This window comes from Lygodium microphyllum, chromosome 8, assembly GCF_053477565.2.
Source record: "Lygodium microphyllum isolate KBCC chromosome 8, Lygodium_microphyllum_v1.1.10, whole genome shotgun sequence".
In the NCBI taxonomy this organism is placed as follows: Eukaryota; Viridiplantae; Streptophyta; class Polypodiopsida; order Schizaeales; family Lygodiaceae; genus Lygodium; species Lygodium microphyllum.
Genome location: NC_141142.1, coordinates 8,057,669 through 8,085,062, shown reverse-complemented (window position 1 = coordinate 8,085,062; position 27,394 = coordinate 8,057,669). Strand labels below are relative to the sequence as shown.

Here is a 27,394-nt window from a genome sequence, read left to right as displayed (position 1 = left end):
GGTGACACCATCATTCAGATTTTCAGTGTCTAACCTCCATCCAGGGTGCCTTTTTCTTCCTTTATCCTGTGCCTTCTTAGTTGTCTCCTTCTTCCATTTTTTCCCGCACTTCTGCTCCATTTCTCATTCCTCTGTGCTGTGGTAAACATTACCCCCCTCCTATAGCGGAGTGCCAGTCCCATGGCACTGAGGTGGGGAGCAACAGGGTAGTTGGGGTTGGTGCTAAGTGGAATTGGCAGGTAGATGACCACTGTCGAAAAGGTGGTGCTCTGATGAGAGATGATGGGGTGTTGAGTCATGATGATTTGGAGAGATTCTAGCTTGCTTTGATCTGCATATGCTCGGCCTTGGTTACACAGTTGGAATTTGTCGTCGGCGATGACTGTCAAAATCGAGACTCCCTAATCAGTTGAAGAACACATGGTTCCAAGATGTATGCCAATGGTGGGCCCCGACTGAGTTACGAACAGCCTGCAAGAGAAAGTTGTGCACTCCCTAAGCGGTGTATTTGTCTCACGGTGAGGTGTAAGTGCATGTGCAGTGGAACTGGCAGGTGGGTCTAACCTTGGGCAAGCCCTTGGTAATGTCTCACACTTGAGGACCCAGTTTGTGCATCGTTGGAGGTGCAGTGCAGTGCCGAGCTTAGGGTGACAGGTCTGAAAGTCCTGCCCTTGATGTGCCCTAAGCGTGGAGTGGGGAGAGGGGCTAGGGGTGATCCCTAGGTGCGGTGATCAAAGCTTTTTTTTAAAAAAATTAAATATAGAAGATGTTTAGCTAGTGCCGATCACCGTCAGCCGAAGCACGGGGAGATCGCAGGCATTGGGATAGAAAGGCACGGCTTTGGAGATATTCTTTAATTGCAGCTCGGGCCTTCAGGGGTGTGGATGACAAAAAGGGGGTGGTTACACCTTGTGAAGCCGGTGTCATTCATGTTTTCTAAGAGTTCCAAGTAAAAGGAGGGGAGGAGAGATGCCCTCATCATTAATCGAGTCATAGCTCTACTATCGATGCCTAGATTGATGTCAAAAAATAGGAGGGGAAGGTGAGCTTCTTCAGCGGTAGGCTTCTGTATTAATAGGAATTTGAGCAACCTAAGATAGTTGCAGGTGGTTAGGAAGGCAAGATCCGGGCAGGATGAGAAGTCTGCGAGGAAGCGGGTGATGGATGAAAGGATATCCTGTTGTCTAAAGACTAAGAATTCGTCGAGAGTTTGGGCATTTACATTATATATTTTAGGAAAATCAAAATCCCCATGAATGGCGCGGTCATAGTCCACTCCATGCCGGCAAGGGTAGGGCATGTAGGAGGGGTCATTTTGCTCCTCGGGGAGTGAGCTGCAAAAGGCGGTCCAGGCGTCAAAATTGGCATCCCAAATCATTCGCCGCCACTTGGCTGCGCCTCGTAGCCTTGGACAGATTTGGGAATCTGGTTCACCTTGTCCTGCCAATAGTCTGCACGCTCCTGCCTCCACTTGGTCATAATTAGGCTCCTTTCTTCCACCCATCTGTTCACTAGGTCATTGGCTAGATCCTTGATTTTGGTTAGGATACTAAGCGACAACGCCCGGTCCAGCGAGCGTGGGTAGGAGAAGGATATCTCAAAAGGCCTCGTCTGAAACTCTCGGTCACGCCAGATGACCAATTCCTGCAGCCAATCAATGGGGTTGGGGTCCCTTCGTAGTGGTACTAGCTCATCAGAGAATTGTCTTGGTAGTGACCAGGCTCTGCATTGTGCATCCTCTGCTAGCTCCTGCCTCCTTTTTGTAGCTACCACAATGCGCTCCCGCATGTGGGCATCTTCAGTCTTGTCTGGTGGGAGGTCTGGTAGAGAGGGACTAGGCGCTTTCCGTAGTTCTTCGTCGGCCTCTTGGTCTGAATCCGGGCCTTCCTCGGTATCTTGTTCGGCCACAGCTGGGATTGTTTGCGGTGGTGGTGCGGGCGGTTCTTGCTCTTCGAATCCCAGGTCCTTGAGCTCAACAGTGGAGAGGTTGGCACTACACAGGTAGCTAAATTGCTGTTCCTTGGTGAGTCCCGTACTGGTGGGGAGTTCCCATTCCTAAAGGCTGTACCTTAGTGCCCGGGTAGTCAATTCCAATTTTCTTCTCACCCTTTCCACTGAATCATCACCCTGTGCTTGTGTGACATGTAGCACGGTGCTGAGAAAGGCTTGCCTTTGTGCGTGGGTGCATACATTGGCTGCTTCAGCTCTAGATTCGGCAAGCACTTTCTCGCACTCTGTCACCGCCAAGCGCTCCATTAATTGCCTGATTCTGTCAAAGTTATTTACTTCCCAAGCATTGGCCCTTTCATCCATCTTTTTTCTTTCCTCTTCCATGGCACTCGCCAGTGTGGTCATCACATGTTGTTGTTCGTTCGTTAAAGCCTAGAGTTGGTGCCACTCCCTCGACTTCAGAGCCAGCTGCTCTTCGGCGATTTCCTTTGCTTGAGTTGCGATATTGAATTTATGCTCTGCCTCATCAATTCGTTCTGATCTTTCCTGTGCCAGCTGCTCATGGCTCTAGATTTCTGCAAGGTGCAGTCTTCGTTGCATGAAGGCCATGGCCATCAGGGCCTCAGTTCCCCCCTTGGCAACTTCCAACGCCCCTTGCAGCCGTTGTACCTCCTGTTGTTGTTCTTGCACTTCCATTGCAAGGGTTGTGGACCGGCCCCATGCTAGGAATTATATCTCTCTTTCTAGCCTATTTTGCTCCTCGAGCTCATATTGAAGCTTTGCCATGGTGTCCCCCTACCCCTCGCTCGGTTCACCTTCTTGAGTTGCCAATAGTCCATACCCCTCTAGTCTGGCCGTTCTTTGCTCTAGGTTAGCATACTGCTGCACCAGCAACTTTAAGCTCCGTTGCTCGACCAACAGGTTCTGTTCTTCGTCCTCCAATCTCTGTCGTAGGCAGTTCTCATTGTCTTGGACCTCCTTTTTTGCCTCCAACTGGTCTTGTAACGCCTTGACCTCCCTTCGTCGGTTAGCCTCTTGCTTTGAAACTTTGAGCTTCAAGGCTGCCGAGGTTTCCCTTTCTTTCTCTAGCTCCAGTAGGGCCAACTTCTTTTCCTCCTTTGCCGCCTCCAGCTGTGCTAGGAGCTCGGTCACGTAGGCGTCGTAGTCTGCTCCCAGTGAGACAGGGGGATGGGAGCTGTGGTAGTCGACGCTTCGAGTTTTTGCCGTTTAGGGTCTTTCCTGGATTCAGCATCAACGGTGGCAGGTCTTTTCACTCCAGGTTCTGGGACAATCTCTGCCACCTTACTGACGAGCATCTACATCATGCTCATCAGTTGGGTCATGTCTGGAGAAGGCATGGGATGTGGGGTATTTGGGGTGTCGGTTGGCGTCGGCACGAAGGAGGGAGGCAAGGGGTGTAACAGCGACTTTCCCTTGCCCACAATCATCGGGGCTACCCTCGCACTGCCACTCGCTTCGGCTTCATGGTGAGGATCATAGGGGTTGATTTCTCCTGGTCTGTGAGTTTCTTCAACAGACCTGCGAGTGGCCTCAGCCAACTCGGCCAGTTCCTTCAGGCTCAGTTCGTAGGCTTCCTCTTCCGCCCTTCTCTACCGTTCCTCTTCTGCCCTTTTTGACTCCTCTTTAACTCTTGTGAGTTCTTCCTCCTCCTCCTTGTGCAGTTGTTCTTCCAATCCACATGACTCTTTTCGAGCCCTCTTCACCTAGCTCGCTCCCCTTTGCTTAGTGTCTTCATCTTCTTTTGGCCCTTGCCGTTCTTCATTTGCTTTTGAGGCCTGGCCTTTTGCGGGGGTGGTACTTCAGGATCCCATACATTGCTAGCCATCCTTTCATTCGAGACTTCCTCCTCTCAACGTGGTGAGTCGGTGCTCAATATGCTCTCCCTCCACGCCAGCACCCTTGATGGCCTCATCAATGATTGCTGTAAGTATACCTCCATACCTGATCATAGAGGCCTTGATGGCAGGTTTTTTTCTCGTGGATCGTGTGGTGGAGGCTGGGGATTCCCCACCGGCTGGCATTGCGGCTGGAGCTAGAAGAGCAACTGAACTCTTTATAGTCTTCTGGACGAAACCGTTCCAATCCACCTCCTCTGGGACTCCTGCCGCAATGCTTTCTAGCACTGGTACGCTGATCCTATTCATGAGGGCGTTGTACCTGTGGCTGGAGAAGAGAGAATGGATCATCTTAACGTGCATTCTTGTCACCAGGTCTGGAATGTGGGCTAGACTAATTCCATTGACCGTGTGTACATCTTCCCTTTTGACTCCCAGCATGGCGTACATGTCCCTTTTTGGGCGTCTTTCTTTTTTGGGCACGAGTCCCAGGGCTCTTTTGATAGTGGCAGTGTCAAGAGGCACATGTACCCATCTTTCTTGATTACCTTCCCTTACCATGACTGTGCTACAGCTTCATCCTTCATTGAAATTTCTCAAGAACTCTATGCACATGCTGTAGTCGACAGCTTGCTCGACTTTCTCTACGTACTTTTGGAGGCTGCATTTGTTCCCCAGCTCTCTTACAGGCAGCTCCTCCGAGATAGCCTCATCCAGGTTCATGGTATGCTTAAAAGTAAATTGGCTGAATCCCCGAGTTTCGATGCTGATTCCATATTTCATCATCTCTGCTTTCGTAAATGGAAGTATGCCCTGTCCTGCAATGGTATGTGCCTGTCATTACCCAGCCAACATTAGAGTTACAATTTGATTCATTCCGAGCATATCCCAAGAAAAAAAAATATGTGCGCCAATTTACCGAGCAAATTTAAGGAGATGAAACTTTTTTAGAAATAATTAACAACCAACATCTTCCTCCTTACTTTCTTTCCTATTTGAACTTAGTAGAGCATTGTTAGCCTTCACACTTTTGCTACCTCACTTGGTCAGTCCCTTGGTTGTCACTGGCTTTTCCCCCCTCTTTTCTAAGTGGCACGAGGGAGGGAAGGCTCGCATGGGCTGTGTGGGGTGAGCTACTTGGCCATAAGCTAGGTATATAGGTTAGGGTTGTATTCAAACTGGGCATGGCAATCAAGTTCGCCTGGTTGTAGGGAAGCTTGAGTGATGTAGGTTAAGACGTCATGGAAGATGTCTCCCGAGTTGAGGTGACTAGCAATGTGCAACTCCTCCTCTGTGAGGAATTGGTCGATGTACGGGTGGGCCAGTACTTGATCATTTAAGTGTAGTTTGTGTGTAATGGCCAGAACTCTGAATGAAAGAGGTGCCACGTACGCAGGGTCGCGTTCAATTGTTTTGATTGCCCTCCTTTGCTCAGCATTAGTCATGATCCGGCGGACTTTTTTCTCCCATTGGAGTCGTAAGGCGTACCACAGTTGCACGAATGGAGAAGCAGAGCTGGCAAGCTACACAAGCTCCTCCAATTCACGTTCCGGCGTAGAGCGAGCGGGCTTGCGGTATGAGGTGACTGGTTGTCTGAGAACAACTTGTTCCTTCGAGATCTCTCCACTAGCGATTAGCTCAGCCGCAACTTTGGGAAACTTGATGGTCATGAACTCGTAGTCCTCCCAAGTGCATGGCAACAAGCGAACATCGGAAGCGAGGGGTTCGCCATGAAGTCCTAGGTCAAGTCTCTCGTAGCTTCTAGCGAATGTAGTGAAGGTGTCGTCCAACTCCTTGATGCATGCCACTACGTCATTCCCGGAGGTCTCAGCGAGATCCTTGGCCACTGATAGGAAGGATCGTCTTTCGTACGAAGGTTTCAGACCTACTGGTGGTGATGGAGCAGTTGGCCTAGACAGTAGTGACTCCCTTGTAGGCGTCGTTAATGGGACTGTGCTCTTTGGATCATTTGGAAATGCTACGGCGGGCTCCCGTGCCATAGGGAGCGTGATGCAATTCATTCGAGTGGGCATGGGGGTGTGCACCACCTCTGACTTAGAGGGTGTTGGATCATCTGGTTTGGGACACTGAAGGTGTTGGGTGGCTATCACCGTTGTTGGTTTGACGTTCCTTGTGACTTATGCTTTGCCTATGCCAGTCTGTTCAGCTGGAGTGGGGTTGCCCACAGTTGACTCTTTTGGGTATTTGACCTTAGGCACCCATATCCAGGGGTTTCTCTCATAGTATCCTTGCGCTCATAGGAGATCTTTCGGTATCCATCGTGGTGTGGCGGTACGCCCATGTCGATGGAGCCGGGGTTGCCCCTTAGGCTGCGAGCGACTGATAATTTTTGCATTTAGAAGCGTGTTTCTGTGGTCTACTAGGAGGTGGCGCTCGCCATTTTGGCACCCATGTGTGCGTGGGCTCCCTGGCTATGTGGATGGCCTGGGTGGGTTTGCTTCTTGCGGTTGGGGTATGGGGTAAGATATCCATACCCTCTCCTTAGGCTTGGCTATAGGGGTCTCCATCGGTGGTTCTGCCATTATAGAAGGAGCAAGCTGGCCCTTGCTGGAAGTAGTTACTATACGCACATTGCCCATGGTCAGGTGAATGCGGTCTAGGTTGTAGTCCACATTGCAGCTTGTCTGCTTTTTGAAAGTGCGCCCTAGTAGTGATTTATCACCGGCCCCTTTAGTATTTGGTAACACATAAAAGACGACTGGGATAGTCCCAGACACTCGACGGAGATAGCTGCTCGGCATTTCCTTAAGAGAGGGTAAGTGTTGCCCCCAAATGGGCTAAGTTTCGTGTTCATGGGCTGTAATTTAAGCCGACCAATGCGTGTCCAATGGTCGTGTGTCAAGACATTACGGTCAGCCCCTTCGTTGATCAGGGCATCAAAAGAATATGTCCGTTCTGCAGTGACCGTGATTTGAAGGTAGGCGGGTGCCACTGCTTCTTCATCGTGATTAGTGAGTTTGATGATTGTGGCCATGTAGACAGCAACGGGAGGTTCGCGCATCGGTGGTTCGTGTAGCGGATGGGAAGGGGGATAGTACTTTTTCATGCGATTGTCATTGAAGAAGCCTATTCCTTCCCCTTCGAGCGTCTCCAACTCGACATTGCCCGTTTTGCTAATTGCACACACCCAAAAAGACCCCAGCCCTCGAAATTTCATCTTTTGTTTGTGCCCTTTCACCGAGTAGAGTAGTACGAGGTCCCCGTGATCAAAGTTGTGGTGGTTGACGTGCTTGTCATACCACAACTTTCATCGTGCCTTTTCACAGATTAGAGCATGGGTGGCTAAAAGTCGAGTTTCTGTGAGACGCTCTAGCTCCTCTAAGCTGTTAGTCCAAGCCTCTCTTCCCTCCCAACACTCCTGTGCTGCTATTCTTAAGCTCAGGATGAAGAATTCTAGAGGTAGAATGGCCTCCGTCCCGTAGGTCAGCCTAAAGGGTATTTGCCTGACAGCCGTCCGATAAGCCCACAAGGCGGCCATCAGCTTATTATCCCAATCTCTTCTTGATGTGGATACTACCTTAGTAAGCAAGTTAACTAGGATTTTATTTATGGACTCTGCTTGGCCATTTGCCTAAGGGTAGTAGGGGGAGGACCTTCTATGAATGATTAAAAAGATTGAGAGCAGGTGGGATACCACTTCATTAATGAAGTGTGCACCTTGGTCACCTACTAGTTCAATTGGACAACGAAACCGCGAAAAGACCTGTTCCCACAGGAACTTCGCAGTGGTCCTCGCGTCGTTCCTTCTGGTGGCTTGTGCCTCCGCCCACTTTGTCAGGTAGTCTCTGTTGCCACAATGATGTAGCGCGCCTGGGAGTATTGAGCTGCTGGACTGATAGGTCCGATGAAGTCAATGCCCCATTTTTCGAAGGGCTGTCGAGCTATTATGGGGGTTAACTCCATCTTATCTTTGTGCATGGGCATATTAGTCCTCTGGCACTCGTCGCAATGTTTGACAAACTTAGCAGCGTCGTGGAATAGGGTGGGCCACCAGAGTTGGGATTGTAATACCTTGCGGATGGTCATGTCCCCACTAAAGTGCCCTCCAGCTATCTCGCCGTGCGCCTCTCCCAATACATCATGCATCTCGTGCTCGCACACGCATCTACGTAGCAGCCCGTCCTGTCCCAACCTATAGAGTTGGCCGGCAATTAGTTGGTATGGCTGGATTTTTAAGATAAGTCTCCTTAGCCTAGCTTTCTCAATAGGTCTCTCTGGCATGCTGTTTTCTAACACTTGGACAACATCATTTGCCTAGTAAGGTGTCAGATCAGCTCTAAACAAGTCCCCTTCGCTAGACAGGCCAAAGAGGTGCGCGTTCGGTAAATCATCAGGGATGCCTTGGCCAGCAACTTCCCCTGTAGGTATGCGGGACATGTGATCTGCCATGTAGTGCTACTTCCCTTTACGCACAATCACTGAGAAATCAAACTCCAGCAGGAGAAGTAACCACCTTGCTATGCGACCTGTGGCGCATGGCTTGTTCACGAGATACAGCAAGGCTTGATGGTCCACGTGAAAGACGAAGGGTGTGGCCAACAGGTAATGCCTAAATTTCTTTACGGCGAACACCATGGCTAGCCCTTCCCTTTTTATAGTGGAGTAGTTCATTTCTGTTTCGGTGAGCTGCATGCTAGCAAAGCTCATGGGGTAATCAAGACTATGTCCACCAGGCTGGCATAGAGCGGCTCCGATGGCAAATTTGGAGGCATCTATGTGTACATGGAAAGCTACACTCCAGTCTGGGGCTCACAAGATGGGTGCAGTGGTGAGAGCCTTCTTTAACTGTTCATATGCACATTGGCATTCCTCAGTCCACTCGAATACAATCAGTAGCTTGTACAATGGTCTAGCAATCAACGCGTAGTTTAGTACAAAGAATCGGTAGTATCCTGTGTGGCCTAAGAAACACTGGACGCCCTTGTAATTGGTGGGCGGTGGGGGTCAGTAATGGCCCTGACTTTTGAGAAGTCAGTGGCAATGCCATTCCGTGACACTACATTCCCTAGGATGCATCCATGCTTCACCCAGAACTGGCACTTCAAGGGGTTCAGCGAGAGTTTATATAGTCGGTATTGTTTGAAGACGGCTCCCAGCCTCTCTAAGTGTTCGGCCCAACTGGAGTGTATGCATAGGTCGTCCACAAACACCTCCAGCTCGCGTTGTAGCATATCCTTGAAGATCGTGCACATTAATCGTTGGAAGGTTGCAGGAGCATTCATTAATCCAAAGGGCATAACGATGTAGGCAAAGACACCCCACTCCGTGGCGAAGGCAGTCTTGTGCCTGTCATCAGGATGCACTTGCACTTGATTGTAGCTTGAGAATCCATCCAGAAAGCTGTTCCTCCCAGTTCCTCCAAGGACCAGGCATACTCCCGCAGGAGAGCAACCAGTCTAGCATCCTCCTCCTTGGCCAGGTCGTCAACAATGAACACGGGTCGTGGTTTCTTGCCCTGCCCTGCCAGGTCGACTTTCTTGACCCTGGCGGGTCCCTCAATTGGTTCCCTGGCTTGCCCTTGTCTCTTTGCTCCTAGCAAAACCACCACTCTATCACCCTTCTTAAACTTTGTGAAGCGTTTGGGTAGGTCCTGTGGTTTCTTTTGTCTCTCTCCTTCTGAGTCTCTAGTTTGCTTCCTGGTCCCCTCCTTAATCCGCTTGCGCCTTAAGTGGACTGACAAGTCCCCTTTAGTGTGTCTGACATTAGAGGGTTGGGGTATTTTGGGATCACTCTCTGTACTGACTTCAGACTCCGAGTTAAACTCGCATCCCTCGCTTGAGGAAGGGGTTTCGCCTGGAGGTCATGGTTCAGTAGGTGACTCCATCTTCAGTATTGGGACTACCAGCGATTGTGCCACCCCTGCCTGCTCATAATCCATAGCTCCCACCTGCTCCAGCCAGGTCCTATCGCATTCCATCCACACGACTCCTTTTCCATCCCTTTCCCGCTTCGGCCTAGAGTCTGCCTCGATCTGCTTGATTGCTCTCCCTTCAGTGTCATAATCTATCATGTTAAACCCTTCCTCGCTCTCATCTATCTCAGAGCGACAATGCTCATACTCCTCATCACCGGAATTTTGCCCCTCCGATTGCTCATCGTCCCCTAGGTTTTCCTCTCCGATCTCCTCTTCATTGGTGATTAAAGCCCAGTTGTATGATAGGTTGAGATCGTGCACTTTGGTTCATTCCCATTCAAGCTGAGCCAAGAGATCGCTTAGGGGCTTTACATTAGCCTCTTTGCTACCTTTTAGTTTAGTGGTTAGGTAGGGAATCTCAAGCTTGTTCGTGGGGGTGTGGAACGAGACCGGTCTCCCTGGATCCTGCGAGCTCCCTGCCATCATGCAAAGTGGCACAATGGGCTCCTTTGCTGGCATGTTCGATGACTTAGCCACTTTCTTATACAACTCTTCCTCATCTAAGAATGGCAGGTCAATGGTTGCCAAGACATACATCCAATCCCTCTCGTCCTCAGGGCAGGGAATGTACTTGGTCAGCGTCCCAAAGGGCTTGTGCGCCTGGGCATCGCCTTTTAGCATGGTCGAGATAGCATTGAGGTCGGCTGGGGTAGTCTTCCATGTGTCCATCTCAACCCTTGCCACCTCCGTCCTATTCCCCAAGAATATGAGGTTGTTTCCCCAGTCTTCGACCACTCGTGCATTCCTCATCCATGGCCAGCCTAGCAGTATGTCGTAGTCCACCCCCTTCATGACAATGAAATTTATGAAAAACTGCACTCCTGCAATCTTCACTGGCTAGTTTTTTAAGACCCGAATGGTCTGACCTTCATTCCATTGGCCAATGTAACATTGAACCTAGCCGCTTCCACCGGTGGGTTTCCCCAAGCCTGTAGAACTGCATGGCTCAAGACACTGACCCATGCGCCGGTGTCCACAATTCCTTTCCGTGTTGCGTCCCCTAAGGCTAAGACAGGTAGGACTGCATGCATCTCCGTGCCTTCCCAGAAAGCGTTGATGTGCAATGACCTTGGAGCCGAGTGCAACGTTAAGCTTGGAATTTGAGTGACTGTGTCCTGCTCGTGCAAGTCAGCGGCAGCATGCTCCCCCTTCCTCTCCACCCAGTGCCTCAATTCTCGCCATAATGGAGGGTGCTCTCGAAGTAGGTCTCCCAAATTAACGGTCACTAGGGTGATTACTAAGGTGGTGAGGAGGTTGCTGGGTAGTTGGCTTCCCCCTCGGTCACCACTCTTCGACCACATGTCGTGGCTAGCTTGTTGATAAGCTTCTCCCTGGTCTTGCCTTTGTGGCGTCTCTCGTGGTGTTAGTGCATTCCCCGATTGAGGTCGCGATGGCGAATCGGGTGTGCTTGCACTAGAAAGGTCCTCCATCGGATCCTCCAATATGGGTTCTACATCTTTAAGGTGTTCTTGGGCATCCTTGACCCACTCCTTTACCTCGGCGATAGCCTCGAGTTGCCGCCTGGGATGAGGGTATTCCCCCACCTTGGCACTACCTAGTTCCGCCGTCTTGGTTGCAGAGGTCTCTGCCTCGGCATCTGTGACCCCTCTTCCCGCCACTAAGGTTGTAGCTTCCTCAGTCTTAAGAGTGATCCTTGCGTCTGCTCTCTTTCTCCTTCTCCTCAGGCTTTTCTTTCCCAGCAAGGCTACGTCCAGGTTACTTGGCACAGGGAGTGAGATGCATGTTTGTCTTGTTTGCGCTTGCGTCATGACATGTAGTGGGATGGGTGTGTCCTGCCCGCCAAAGGTCTCTACCCTAAATAGCCACAAGGGCATAGAGGGCACGTTGGCCGGAATGGTTGATGGTTTCTTCCTAGGGCAGTCAGGAAACAAGTGCATGATCCCATATTCAGCGCACCTAAAGTCAGCCTTGTCCTGATTTGCCTATTCCCTTTCTGGGCAGCGTGATGATATATGGCCTAGATGACTGCAGGTCCAACATGAGATTGGGTCATGGCTTGGTCCTCCAAAGCCTCTATCTCTTCCTCTGCCTAGCGCCATCACATGCACCGGTTGATAGTCCATCAGGACTGGATTTCCTTCCTCGTCATAGGAGATATATGGGTTTACGTAGCTCTCTTCTTCACTAGGTTTCTCCACATAATGAACAGGAGCGTCACTCGGTGGTTGGATTACGTAGGGTCCTGGTGGTCTGGGTATGCCTGTTGGGTTCATCTCTAGCCTAGGGATGGTTGGTCTCGTGTCGTTTGGTACTAGGAGTGCCAGCTGGGCTCCCCTGCCAAGAAAGTTAGATGGCATGTTGCCTAGGTAAGGAGGGTTGTATTGCTACACATACGGAAACCTCCTGCACAATCTACAGTGCAACGCGTCATGTCCGAACCTACCATAGTTTGAACACGGCCTAGATCTAGGATCTTGACACTCGGCTGGAAGGTGGTTTCCACCACAGTGTATACACTGCACATGAGCTCACTTAGGCTTCCTTATTTATTCTTGCAAACATGCAAGCTCCATTCTCACCTCAGCCAAGTCTTGGCCTTGGTCGACTCCCTTTCCCTTATCCCGTGCGCTAGAGCTCTCTCTCTCACCCGACGTCGTTGACCGCTCTGAAGCCCTCTCGCCTGCACCATCCCGACTGGTGTTCCTCATGCTTCGCTCCCTAAGCTAGTCGTCTACCCTTATTGCTTCATCAAAAACCCTAGCCAGCACATCTTTGTGTAGGGTGGAGTTACTAGCCAAGGCCTTGTAGAGTTCCTCGCTACGGATTCCATTTATGAACACTGTAGACACAGCCTTTTCGTTAGGTCGCTCATTGGTTGGGATCCTCTTGAAGAGGCTACGTACATGTGTGACGTAGTCTCTTACGTCCTCCTTTTCTCTCTGACTAACATTCATCAAGCGGACGATGAGGTTTTTGGAGTATCCTACCTCAGAGAACCTCTTGATAAAGTGGTCCTTAAGATGGGAAAAGTTCCCGTGCTCAGCTGCATCCAGGCTGGTGTACCACACCCTCCCCTTGTCACCTAAGCACAACCCAAAAGCTTGGGAGCATTGTGCAGGGTTTGTGAGGCCGTTTGCTTTGCAAACCTATTCAAACTGCTCCACAAAGCTATATGGGTCGTTGCTAGGTTCATACTTGTCCAGTTGTTTCACCACTATAGGGGTTCTAGATTGCCCCTTTGCCCCTTGTGTGACCCCTAATCTTGAGAGTAAGGTTGTGGCTAAGGCTGTCGCGCCCTGCTCAACGGACGTGTTGTCCATGAGCCGCCTGGCTACAAGTTCACTTAATGATAAGTCAGCCTCCACTGCCCGCTCCTCTAGCCACGGCTAGCACACGCCGCGCCTCGTACATATCCACATCTTATTGGAGTTTTCTAGTCTTTTGCTCGTGATAATAGGCGATCATGCTCTCTTGCGCCCTTCTGATTGCTTTTCGTTCCTCTTCTAGGGTCGCTACCACTTCCTCTACTGGCCTACCCTGAACTACTATCCTGGCCAGCAAGTCATACTCGTTGACTAACTCCTGCACCATGACTAGGAATTCTCCCCAGTCCAGTCGGTCCTATCCTGGTCTGCCTTGTGATCCTGACATTGCTTCCACTTCCCGTTTCACTAGGTCGTCGATCAACTTGAGTAGCTCTGGCAGTGTCCGATTCTATATGTTGTGGTCCTCCGGATCTTTGTGTCCTCTTAGGGCCCTACAAATGGAGTTCCCTAATAGCCCGCTACGATTTGGGATCCTCTCCTAGTGGTGGGTTCCTTGATATTATTATGTTTCCTGTTAAGCTTCTTGTTACTAAAAACCGTCGTTAATCTTATCCACAACTTGTGCTTCGTGCTTTCTAGTGCTCAGTGTGGAAACAGGCTCTCCCCTTCCTTATAGTGTACCCTAGGTGATGAAATCAGAAGGTGAGGTGAGGATGCACCAAGTGCCTGATGCAGGCTCCACCCCACTGCCTACGATTGTGGCCTGATGTGGCTTTTGGTGCAGGTCCTGGCCAATGTAAAGTCTTACAGAAAGACCCTGATGCATTCCCTATTCTGCTTTAGGGTTGGATAGTTGGTTGGCTGGTCGCTGAACGTCACGTCCAATTCCAAATTATGTTTGTCTAGCTATTCGGGGTGAATCTTCGGTCACCTTGTCTAGTCTCGAGCTTCCAAGATCAAACTGGGTTCCTTGGGGAGTCAAAGACGTGACCAAGATATCCAGGACTGTGACCTAGGTGAACCACCTTCTATTCAAGCTCTGGTGCTTTGGCCCGATTCTGGGAATCGGACGGGTTGGTCCGATTCTGGGAATCGGACGGCTCTGGTCCGATTCTGGGAGGCGGGTCCAGTCTTACTCTGGTCCAGCTTCCCTTAGTCGGATGGGAATGGTCCGACTACTGCAATGGGTCGAATGGCTCAATTCTGGGACTCGACACATGGGCCGACTTGGTGGGCTAGTCCGATTATGGGAATCGGATTCGACTGATCCGATTATGAAAATCAAACGGTCCGATTTTGGAAATCGGAAGGACTGGTCCGACGGCGTGACGACGGCCCGCAAGTTGCGCACAACACCTTTAGGTCAATGCCTACTCTATCAAATCATGCCGCACTTTCCAAATCAATGCGAGCAACAGAGGGAAATGTCTGGCATACCTCGAAGCGATGGGGCGCTCGATCGGTCAGCACTTCACGATCTCTCGCAGCTCTCTCCCTCTTTCACTCTCTCTCGGGCTCTCCGGCTCACAGTCTTCTCAGAAAACAGGGTGTCAAATGTGGATACCCTGGTTTGCTGGGCCCCTTATTATCTCCCTCAGTCTGTTGTGTAGACTCAAAGACTAATCTCATACACTCCACCAGCCAGATGTCTGAATCTGTGCCCCAACTTCCCTGTCTCCAGTAGCAGCAGAACCCTTCTGTTCCCTTTTTTTTCCTATCCTACCCTTAACCTATTGCAACAGAAATCAGAAACAAAAATAAAGACAGATGGTCCTACTCTAACATATAGCAGCAAATCAAAATACTTACTTGCTCCAAGGATTAAAACCTCCTAATCCTCCTAAATATCTCGAGCACCGGTTTAGGCTACAAACCCTACTGCTATGCTCGATCTGATGCGCGTGGCGCTCACTACTCAATTCCGTCGGTCCCGGGCGGCAACGGAACCAAAATGTAGGGGAGCTACAGAGCTCTACCCCGAGACCTACGGATCGCTTATTGATCAAGTGTTTCAAGCCGAGCAACCATGGCTACCTCTCACATAGCCGATGCGCAATGCCTACCTTGTGGGTGTAGTGAGCTTACCTTGATGCTGGATCGAGTTCCCTCCTCTCTCTCACACTCTGATAGCTCCACGATCCTTGTGGCAAGTTCAAGCAACCTCAATCCCTCTCCGTCAAGCTCCATCCTCCATAGCCGCGCGAGACAAGAGAAGAGAAGAAGGGAAGGAAAGATGAAGAGAGAAGATGGGGAGCTTCTTCTCCACAATCCCTCACTCTCACTCCCTCACTCCCTCACACTCCCTCACTCCCTCACTCAAGCATAAGAAAGAAGGTAAGAAGCAAGAGAAGAGGAAGAAGAAGCTTTAGCCACACCCAAGAATGAACTTCTCATTCACTTTTGAACTTTATATACATGCCCTACTTTTTGGGCGGTCATCCCCACTTTTTACATGGCCGGCCATTAGCCTAGGCTCTCTTTTCCTATTTCCCACCATTCTAACTTATTCCGTTCCCACTAATGCATACAATTTACACAGGAATGAGCCCGACGCTCTTTTTACAAGGATTTGAGAGCGCCTTCATATTTAATGGCGCGCTTTTACTCTTTTCTTTTCTCGAGGAGACACGGTCATTCAGATTTTCAGAGTCTGACCTCTATCCAGGGCGCCTTTTCCTTCCTTTGTCCTGTGCCTTCTTCGTTGTCTCCTTCTTCCATTTTTCCCACACTTCTGCTCCATTTTTCGTTCCTCTGTGCTGCGGTAAAGAGAATTAACCATGAAAGAAATCGACTTGCTAGGGTTTGGAAAGCTAGAGCAGTGAGCACAACTCACAGTTGCTTCCACAAAAGCTGACAAAGTCGATCCATGAAGAAGGGCCGGATTTTGAGCATGACAAGGAAGAGAAAGGACAAGTACATGAATTAAGCCCCCCTCTACAATCATAACCACAACTAGAAGAGTAAGGAAAGGAAGCCATACCACCCTAAAGAATGGTGGAGATTAGGCACAATTGAAGAGAGTAGGTGAAACTAGCTTGCAGGAAGTTCCAAGCCAAACCGTTGCAAGTTTCACATGTAGCCATCCCTTAAGGAGAGAAGTGTGACCTTGTAAACTGGGGCCAAAAACTTGCAATATGGGAGCAATGGAAAAATCCTAGCCACCCATTCAAATTTGCCTTCTTCACCTTCCTTCAAATGATGGACAGAGTATTGTCTCGGAGGGTGGTGGAGGACGTAGTAAAGCTCTCGGTGAGCTTAGGAAGGAGATGACTGGAGAAAAGAATGAGATACCACACGAGGTGGCAAGAAAAACCTATGGATTATTGGAAAGACAAGGCCGTGGAGGTGCCTTGAAGGGTAGAAGGATATGAGGCTCAACCTAAGTGATACAGAAACATCTAGGACTCTAACTTAGAGGCCTAGATGGCTTTCTATAGCACCTTACCACATGAGAGATATGATCCTACCTATATGCCTTACCTGAGAAGGATTGGAGTTGACTTCAATTGAGAGGTATATATGGCAAGTATGATTTCCCTCTGATCTACAACGTGAATGCCTTGATCCTTGAAGAATGCCTAATTTTCACTGAAATGTATATCCATCAATAGCAAGTTTTCTTATAAAGACTTCTCCTCATGCCCAAATCCTGCTTTCATTACCACTTGTAACTATCTCTGCCTTTAGTGAATACTACTAAAACAAAAACCTACTACAAAGGAAGAGCAGTTACTGCCCCTCTTTTTTTATATTGATGTAGGAATAGATAGCTGTGCAATGGTCTACCTCATGATGAGAGCCACCCTCTTGCCAAAATTTTGTATGAGCCTATTAGAAGACGTGAGTGATAGTAGATCCATCCGTTTTTGTCATTTACATGTGTGTGTGTGTGTGTGTGTGTGTGTGAGGAACCGTGGAGAAGCTCTTCTTCTCCTCTCTTCATCTTCATCTTCATCTTCTTCTCTTCTCCTTTCTCGCACACATGGCTATGGAGGTCAAAGCTCAAAGCTTAAAGATGGAGCTTGTTTGAGAGTGCATCTTGAATCATGGAGCTATTAGTGGATTCATGGGAGGAGGCAACTTGATTGGATCAAAGGTAAGCTTACTACACTTGTGTAAGAGTACATATGGCTCTATGAGAGGTACCCATAGCTCTCGACTTAAAATGCTTGAAGCAATAAGCAATCATGTGAGCACGACTATGTGAGAGGTCTTGACCGTTTACTCATGAGAGCGACAATAGTGTCTAGCTTTTATGCATATATATTCGCTTATTGATTCCAAGTACATACCAAAGTTGTGCTTAAATCCGAACATTAATGTTGATCCTCAACCACCTTATATTCTCTATTTCCATGCTCAATCCTTTTCCTCTTACTATATTGTACTTCTGAGAGGATGTTTGCTTGCAATTTTTGCAAAAGCCTCCAAAGAAATTTATGAATGGGCATTAATCATTAGAAGATTTAGAAATATCAAAGACTTTAAAAGAAAACATCTTTATGGAGATTCTAGACTATATTTCTTTCCATCTTTAATGTGAATGGCTTTTACATTTTTTCTAGCTTGGGGATGTCATTCTTCAAATTATTGTATGTAACTATATGTACTATGTATGTGTGGTTATATGCTATGTAAATTATCCTCATCAAAGTGGAAGTGCTCAAGCTAATGCAGTTAAAGATAATAAAGTTGACGGAGATTCTAGTTGAAGATATTTTTGTTGATTTATTGAAGATGCACAGGCTTGAGAGAAACTCTTATATCCTTTACTAGTTTGAGCTAATGAAATGGTTCATAGAGTTTCTTGTTTTCCTTCCATTCTTCTTTTAGCTTACCTCGGGCTCAACAGATGCAGCTGGAGTAGCATCAGAGTAGCAGGGCATATAACAGTCCAGCCAACTAACTAGTCCAGCCAACTAACTAGTCCAGCCAACGAGTTAGTGCTCAAAAGCTGACTTTCCAGCTGGTCTCTTGCAACAGAGGAGAAAACATGGGGACAGCACGATGACCACATCATCCTCTTGGCGCAATCTTCTCTGGTCACCTCGATACTCTTCACTCCACAGGGAGAACTGCTCTGTTTCTGGGTGACCATAGTTTTTTGATTCACACACCTTAAAGCCATTGCAAATTGCAACGACAATGGGGAATTAAGCCTTTGATGGAGGTTGATGACGGTGAGCAGACTATGATGAGGCTCTGAACAGCAAACCCAAACCTACGTGGATATATTCTTTTGTAGGCGACTCCCACGATGACGGCATCAAGACTCATCATGGTGTGCGTATTTATTCTTTTGTAGGTTACTAACACAATGGAGGCATCACGGCTCATCATGCTGAGTATATGCTCGTGTGGCAAGTAGAATGCAGCGCACAACATGTCAATTTAGCCATGGAAACTTACAACATGACATATCAATAGCATAATATGATTGTTTTCTTGGCTTTTCTTCCACACCTTCAACCTTCGCCTCATTAACCATGGAGCTCTGAGCTCCATGTTCACAAAAAGCCCAGATTTAAAGAAGCGAACGGGGGATTTTCCAAGAAGACCTTTGAAATATGAAGACGGCAAAAGTTACAAAACCTTCAGTTATAAAAATGATAAATACATTTAGCTTTTTTTAATAATGTGAGTTATATTAAGAGAGTATTTACATCATCAATCCTTCTGAAACAGGGGGAGACGCTTCATAACTCACCCTAAGGTCAATCAACTTGGCTAAAGTTCTGAAAAAAGACCCATATACAGAGGATCTCTTACCTAGACCTCTCAGATACTCTACTTTAGACTTATCTGATTGTAAAAAAGACATTTTGACGGTTTTGAGAGGTCTACCTAAGAGACTACATGTAGCTTGATCCAAAAATCGCTTCAAATTTTGAAGCGGAAGGTTTTGGTATGCACGATGGAGGGAGCATAATGTGCTAAATGGTCCTCCCTCCATAACTACATCAGTGGGTGATACACTTATTGCAGCTCATTTCCTTCATTCGCCTAATCCAAGGAACGCCTTAGGCTAAGCTTGCAAACTTTAGCTCTAAGTATCACGTATCGAGCCTGTATTTTAAAAAACGTGGTAAGATCCCGCTTGCACCTAGGTTCCAACAATGGAAAGACAAAAATATGGGTCCCCAATCAAGATTTTCTCACAGCTTTAGCAGGAGATCCATTCATGTATCACTGTCAAGCTTGACAGGCAGTTTGCCCTAGTTAGTATTTTGGAGTGAGCATGGTTATAACTTTATAAGTGATCATAGCCAAGCCCACCGTATTCATCGTCGCCTGAGACGACTGAGGCGCCGATGAACAGTATGGGTACAAACTAAACAAGAGGTGAGTCCCAACTGAAGATTCCAAACGATTGATTCGCCAGCAGCAGCAGGATTGGGCAGCTGCAGCCTACACGGTCCCTCTTGCTTCACTAAGTTCAAACTACAGCCACATCAGATCAATGCCGCTTTCGTAAATGCCAAAATTGATGGTAGTCCAGGAAAATTATTACAATGTACCTGCTAATACATGCAGGGCGACATGAGCCAAAAACAAGATTGTGTAACTCGAGAAAGTACACGGCCAGCTGTTGCCGCAATAATATATTCCTCAGAGCTCCCGCGGAGAGGCTAATGGAGTGGTGTGATTGGATGCATGTGCCTCCAGCTGGGAGAAGGGATGGCTGCGCTGAGGAGAAGTAAGTGGCGTGTTGTGATTGGAGGCGCGGGCCTCCTCCTGAACTAGCTGCCGCTGGAAATCATTAGCTGACCTACCGTGATCCCGCGCGGCCTGCAGGTGTGCCAGGTGGCCCTGATGGCGGGAGGCAAGCTGCGGGAGCGTACTTTGGTTAGGGCTGGCGCCTCGCGCATGATCATAATTAGCTGCTGCTACCTGAAAGAGGAGATTCGGATTAATCTGCATCATACAGCTCATATTCATGTATTCGGGTAGTTCCATATTCAGTTGCTGCTGCACGGACCAGCCAGTAATCCCGGTACTAGCTGGCGGCGCCGCTAAGATATAATGCTGCTGGCTCGCGTCGCGAGTATATTGCGGTTGGTGTAAGATGGAACTGGCGCTGGAAGAAGCAGAAGTCCGTGGCTTTTGCCCAATCAACTGCTCTTTATATTCGCTTCTCAGCCCCTGCGGCGGTGCTGCGACCTGCAGAATCGAAGAAGAAGACGCATGATCGCCATGAATCGATATAATACTCTGCTGATCGATGTGGGCGCTGTTACACACTGACTGGCCGGCAGATGCTCCCACAATATCGCTGGCCGCATTGCAAAATTCGAGAGGTAATGCATCCAGGAGATCTTGTTTGATCACCTCATCAGCTGCCGGAACGGAATGATCATGATGAGGGGCAGATAATACACCGCATGGGGAGTTAGAGGAGGAACCGATGAAAGCTGCGTGAGGAGATAAGGCCGCGACGTAGGATGGGATGAGACTGGACGGAAGGGCGATACTCGAGGAGACTTGGCCGGCCTGCGGCGGTGCCACGACCTCGCTAGAATTAGCTGGGGAGGTGGTGGTGGCCGCGAGGTGAGAAGTCGCCTCAAGGACTGAGGCCGCCTCGCCCTGCTGCTGCAGGAAGCTGGATATGTTAATGGACGGGCTGGTGCAAAGCGTACAGCTACAGGCAGCTGGCGCTGTACTGGTATTGTTGATCAGAGCTGTGCAGGCCCGTCGAGTCAAATTAAATAATAGCTCCTGGTCGCTGCTTAAATGAGCGTACTCCGACGTCGTCGACATCGTGCTATGGTTGCAGTTTCTGGTACTTTTCTGCTGCTGATGCTGCTGCTGAGAGGCGATACAATCGTCATTGAAATTGTTGGCGTCGCAGCGCCAGCTGGTGGTGGACGCGTGGAGAGGAGAGGCCGTGGTGCTGCAATCTCCAGGCGCTGCTCCGCCGCCCCCCGACTGGATTATATCCGCCAACAACTGCCCATTCAAATCGGCCAGTTGCATCTGATCATGATCATCATGATTAATATATTGCCTCCCGCCCTGGATTACCATCATATGGTCGGTCTCCGCCTGCTGCTGCTGCTGCAAGGCTCGCACATGAAAGCCACTATTATAACCTGAGTCACTGCTGGCGCCGTAGTTATCGATATTCCGCAGAGTACTGCCGCCAGCTAGCAATCGTCCCCCGGCCCCCATGGCCAGTAGCTGCGCTGAATTGCTGGAACCATGCCTCAGCAAACTACTATCGATTCCAGATGAGCCTACCAGACCGGTGCTCATGCCCGCCAAGCCTTCCCCCCGGCCATTTGCCGTAAGTCCTCCCAGCAACGCTCTCCCTGCTCCAGCACCGCCGTTGTAGCCTACCGACATCGCCTCTCTGATGGATGAGATTCCCCCAGCCTGCAACAGGTACAATTAACTCATAATTTTGTCAAAAGCCAGCTGCAAAATAGAAAATGCCTAGGAACGCCTCTTCACTGCATCAGGTAGAGCTAGAATGTAACATTAGGCGTGCACTAATTTGAGCTGCACTAGTATCTTATTCAGATTAATAGCCGCTTCTGTTTTCGCACAATGCCATGCAGCTCAATCATGAATTGTCAATTAAACGAATAAATTTAGCAGGACCGGGAGCTGTTTCTACACAATTCCCCGCAGAATCCAAATTTCAAACACGCAGTTGATCCACTTTCACAATTTACACCAATTTACCTCGCGCATGTATCGAGAAAAGAAAATCGCACACTTACTGGAGTTCTGTAAGTAGTGCCATCTTCCTCTACAGTCCACCCAGCTTCAACAGCCAAGCATCTCAACACTTCATTGATGTCTGCACGAGGGGCCAGATTGTAGCCTCCGTACTTCCTCAAACCATGAAATATCTTGGTAGTTATGGATCTCCTGTTTCTCTCTCTCAGCTTCGTCTTCTCCTTCTCACTCGCACTTAGCTTTGCCATAGGCAAGACCTCCACGCTCTCTTCTGTTGCCTGTAACTCACCGACGCTTCCTTCATTATCTCTCGCTATTCAATCTTTATCCCGCTGCATGCATGAATCATTATTCGGGCTGCCATGTACGATGTGCCATGATAAACAAGATATGTTTACGGAATAAGAGAGGGACATTGCTGATCAAATCGGGCAATCATGAATTAGAATGCAATATATGAGAAAGGTACAGTAATCAAGGGGACAATGGAGGGTGCTGCGCGGAATGTTTTCTTTCCTCAGCAGGAGTTGAGCAGGAAAAGGAAGAGACAAACCTGCAAGCTTAGCGGCAGGAAATCCCGGAAGAGGCTGATGCGTGAAGACGCAGGCAATGGTCAGCAATGTCGAATCGGAAAATCCAGGGGGGAGAGAGAGAGAGAGAGAGAGAGAGAGAGCGAGCAGCGAGCTCATTAGCCTGATTGCAAAGAAACAGCCTTCTTTCGTCAGAGTTCCACCTGTAGGTAGAGAGAGAGTGTGTGTGTTGAGCAGTCCGTAGCCTAGGCTACATGTAGGCTCGTAGGCTCTGCTAGGTAGGAATCATTGCCTCGTAGCCTGTACCACGGTAAAAATCATAGAGAGAGCCTTATAATATATACACACAAAACACAGATTAAGACTAAGATAACCTGGGGGGATAGGGGTTTGTGTGTGAGCGGAGAAACAGGAAGCATGCTAGTAATCAGAACCACCGCCGCTAACTTTTGGTGGGTAACATTTTCCTATAGCTCTTGGCGGCTATCTGTACATATATATATATATATATATATACATATACATATCGCTTTTATTATGAGAATGAGTGGATCCAGCTCTTCTTCTCTCTGGGGACGGGGTCTGGAAAGGTTAGGAGGCTCAATGGAATGTCGAGCCTTGAGGGAAATGATTGGATTAAGAAAGAGTGTTGGAAATTGGAATGCCCGCAGGTCCATTCTGGGTCTACGCCTCGAGTCTGCCTGTATTACTCAGAACTCTTACATTACTCAGAACTCTTACGTGACCTGTTTAAATTTGCAGCTCTCGAAAGTTGAAACGGGTGTCACGGCCATTTTGGAACGCTTAGAGATGCTGCCGCGGGGATATGGGGGCGCCCGCACCCTAGCCTACTAACCCTACCCAAACCACCACCACATCACGACCAACCGCGTTGGCGTCATTCCCATTTTTAACATAAAGCTACACTAAAAATTTTGGGGCCAGCTGTGAGAGACGGAACCCCAAGACTACGAGTAGGTAGAATTGCCACACAAGGGAATTTAGACACTAAACTAGATGGTAAATAGGTTTATATTTAGTAAATGCACAACTTTTCCTGGTCAGTAATTAGGATTTTTTAAATTGGAACTAGGTTTTTAATTTTACTAGATAGATGTGAAGCTATAACTAGTAAAATAAGTGTCTATATGGTAAAGCAAGGCGATTTTTTATATATCACCTAACATAGCCATGTTTATTAGATAAAATTATGAAGCTATGGATCATAGAATAATGTGCATGCACAGTAAATCAAAACAAATTTGTATATAACATCTAACATAGTCATACTTATATAGTCAGGTCTAACCATCAACCATCTAATCAATCTCAAATAAGCTAATGTTGATACACACTTGTAATGGATATATTTGTATGTATCCAAAATGTACATGTGCTGTAAGATACATTTGTGCATTTTGATAACTATTAATTCTTACTCACATAGCACAAATAGTTTACACATTCACAAATAAAATATCATTTTTAACCATATAAATATTTCCTTATCACATTAAAACAAAGAAGAATCTCATTCAATTCAACTCAATGCCATGGCTCTAAATCTTAAAATTTCCCTCAAATTTCCCCTAAAGTGTGGGATATACCTAGCACCCATACAAGTGCAAATAGTTATCAAAAGTTATTTGAGCCCCTTACAAACTAGGAGCATATCCATCCATTAGCAAAATAGAAACAGTTCAAATTGTAATAGCATTTTCCTTAAATGAAAGACATAGAACCTCTTGAGTATGTGGAAACTTAAAGAGGCGAGCTCTCAATAGATAGTCATAGCACATGGTCTATTAACTAGGGTAGCTGTATTAAGGTCATTAAAAAAGCAACATTTCCTACCAACATGTGGCATATGCTCCCCCTTTCATGCATGTAGCATATTCAAGGGGTGAACAAGGAGTAAGAGATGATGGAACACATACCACAAACATAAAGCAATAGAAGCAAGGCAATGGGATGGAGATGGATTATGCTAACACTGTCATTGCTAGCATGGACATGGAAGAGCTAGAGAAGAAGATGTGGGGTGACCAAAAATATTTCAATGAGAATTAAAAGAGAGTCACAATAGAATTTGGGGAGCAAGGGCTATGTGCATGAGTGGTATCCTTGTTGCCATGCATTCAACAAAGCAATGCTAAGTATTCTCTATGCAACATGTACATGTATTTTAAGGGAAGGTCCCCCTTGAGGATGAGTTTGCTAGATTGTTTTGGCTCACCTCAGGATCAAAGTGGTGCTCACATTGTTTTGCTTGCCATGAGGTTTCGTTTCGGTATTGCTTTCATGTAAAGCAAAAAGAGATTGGGTTTTGGGTTCAGTTGTTTGGCTTAAAGTGCGCCTTGTTTACATGCTTCCATGGCATGTTGATTTTATTCCTGAGGAGGTCTTGCAAATTGAATGCCCAATATGGGCTAGTTTTCATGGACTTCCTACTTTGCTAGATGGAGAAGTTAATGTACTAGTAGAAGTGCTAGGTAGAGTGCTCTATGTTCTTACAATAATATCAACTACTGGAGCAAGTGGCCTCTCATACTTTGGGATAAGAGGAAGAAGATCCTTGAGATGCTCTAGCTTTTTTATCCTAGTGGGATTGAGTTGTTGGTCGATGTTAAGAAGATGGGTGCTTTGCAAAGAAATGCCCAAAAAGGAATTGAGCTAAGAAGAACCTAAGGAGAAAATAGCGGAGATAAGGAATAACTTCAAAAGAAGCAAAAAGAAAAAAGCATAGGTTGAGAAGGGTAAATTCAAGGAAACAAACAAGCCTCAGAAGAAGGAACCTAAGGAGCAACCTAATTATTAGTCACGATCCTGGAGATGCCAAAGTTAAAGCAGAATGGAAACAAATAAATTCAACCACCAAATTCTTTAAAGTCTAATGGAGATAGGAAATAAAAACTAAATTCCCTTTAAAAGCTTCTTGCAAGTGTTTTGTTTACAAGGCTATTTTGCTATCTTGGATTATGGAGGTTCGAACAAAGATATAATGTTAATTAGCTGGCCCACTATGATCTCTTGGAAGAATGTGAGGTGCCTAGGAAGTCCATCCAAGAAGGATGTGTTTAATAGGAGAAAGAAATGGAAGCCCCTCTCTTCCAACAACTCCTTTCTGGAAAGGAAAGGATTCAACCTATAGTTGAATGATGCTTGAAAACAAACCAACAATCCAATGGCTAATCCAATGTAGAACTAGATGAGATCCATATCTATCATCACTGAGATTACCAAGATGTATGGTAAATATCAGGATAGACTTCAAGGAGGGTTGCATGTTAGTAGTTAGCAATGTAGGGAGTATATTATTACGACTCTTTCTAAGTGTTCTAGTAATAGAATGTTTTATCAACTTCTCAAAGAAGTGGAGCATTACATGGAAGATTTGCAAAAACATAAAGGTGAAGTTGCCAAAATTTAGTTTAAGGGAAATGGTATCTTATGGGGTTAGTGCTTCGACCAATTAATTTTATAAGTTGATGAAGAAAAAGAAGCAACAAGAGTTCATAACTATGATAGATGATGGAGGAGGAATCGTGGAATTTCTGTAGGATGCTTTAATCTCTTTAGAATGTATTTGTAAATTGTCTATGCTTAGTTAGGTCCATTCGAGGTAAAGAGGTTGATGTGAAAGGGTGTCCCATTGCCCCATTACTCTTTGCCACCATAATCACCAACCCTTTGCTTAGGAATTTGGATTTGAAGGTGCAACATGGACTAAGCAAGGGGCTTCCTATACCATTGAGAAAACACTTGGTCTCCCAATTCTTTGCCAACAATAACTAATCAATATTGTGCAAGCAGCGAAGCAACTAGTAGATGTATTTGATGAAAGAGTATGAAAGTTTTCTAGAGCTATCTAGGGTTGTGACTAATGTGAGCAAAAGAAAGCTTATTTACCTAGGATTGAATGAGTCAACAAAGTTGCTAACGGAGCCAAGCTTCCAAGTAGCACAATTGGAGCAAGGGATTAGGTACTTAGGATGCCCATTGGGCATAAGTAGTAAGACACATGTAAAAGGTCATTAAACCTTGGGCAATGTAAGAGAAGAAAAAGAAAGATGCAAATAAAATTAGTTGTTTTCTTAAATGGGAGCTAAACGTTCCTCCAAGATTCAAGAAAATAGAACATTTTTATTTGATTCAAGAAAGGTCCATTCTCCCGTGCACGACCAAGTCCAGCTTCTCATATTCACACGATATCATCATCCATTCTCCCTCGCATGACCAGGTCCATCTTCTCGCATGCACACAATCTCATCCTTGTTTAGGATGCATGCATGTGTTGTAATCATCACCTACTCAATATAAGTATTGTTATCAAGCATTGAAGGACACTTTTTGTGGAAATACTTCGATTATCAACAAGTAATCAATTATTAGAGATTGTAAGTGATGTTTGATTCCATGCTTTTGGATTTCTACATCAAAGTTATCTCTTTTACCTTTCCCTATTATCTAGCTTTATAGTTGCTTGATTCTAAAGAATTTGGGTGATTTCAAGATTTCTAGCATGATACCTTATTTATTTGATTATCTTGTACATTATATATGTAGTGAGCCAAGTAACATGCAATCGTGACCAATTTCATGCATAGAAAAGGCCTAATTTTGGCATCATGAATCCAATGAGATTAATGAAGGCTGAAGATCCATAGCCTGGATTATCATATAAGACACTATAAGTGAAGTAATACTCTTGAGTTTCTCTCATTGTAACCAGGGTAATTGCCAACAATGAGAGAGGGATGGCCAATGCTAGCTTGAGTTGATCTAGACCACGGACACACCTAAATTTGTGTGTTATCTTAAAGATAACAACCAAAAACTTTAATGACACCATTTACGTAGTGATTATGCTTGCAAATCTAAAGCCTAACATGCAATTATCTATATCTTTTTCTATTAAAATAGTTTGAAGAAATTCTAGTAAATGACTAAAGCATGTGTACAATTCTAGATCACTAAGAGGAGACTTATCCCCATTGCATAATTTCATGTAATGCATTGTTCACCACATAGTCCTTTGAACACAGTCCCTTGGCATAGTCCTTTGAGCTTGGTTCATTCATGCTATCTAGTACACTCCTTAGCCTATCCTCTTTAGAAGCTTGGTACAAGTAGGTTGTGTGGTAATCCTCTTGAGTAGCTTGGTACAAGTAAGTTGTTTTGGGTTTCAATAGGCATCCATCTTAAGTAGCAGCT

The 27,394-nt window shown here is 46.8% G+C and overlaps 1 protein-coding gene across 4 annotated transcripts; it reads right to left on the bottom strand.

Moving 5' to 3' along the window:
- Positions 1-18,865: 18,865 nt before the first annotated feature.
- Positions 18,866-22,408, bottom strand: LOC148031945 (uncharacterized). 4 transcript variants are annotated; one of them, XM_087684009.1, is made up of 3 exons: positions 22,204-22,408; positions 21,692-22,068; positions 18,866-21,341 (listed from the first exon to the last, which is right to left on the bottom strand). In XM_087684009.1, exons 2-3 carry the CDS (start codon positions 21,896-21,898, stop codon positions 19,578-19,580), a joined length of 1,971 nt encoding a protein of 656 aa, XP_087540135.1. In that variant the 5' UTR covers positions 21,899-22,068; positions 22,204-22,408; the 3' UTR covers positions 18,866-19,577. The 4 variants fall into 4 exon arrangements, with proteins under 4 accessions (XP_087540135.1, XP_087540136.1, XP_087540137.1 ...); XM_087684010.1 differs by having other exon boundaries at positions 21,692-22,007; XM_087684011.1 differs by having other exon boundaries at positions 21,692-21,982.
- Positions 22,409-27,394: the final 4,986 nt, after the last annotated feature.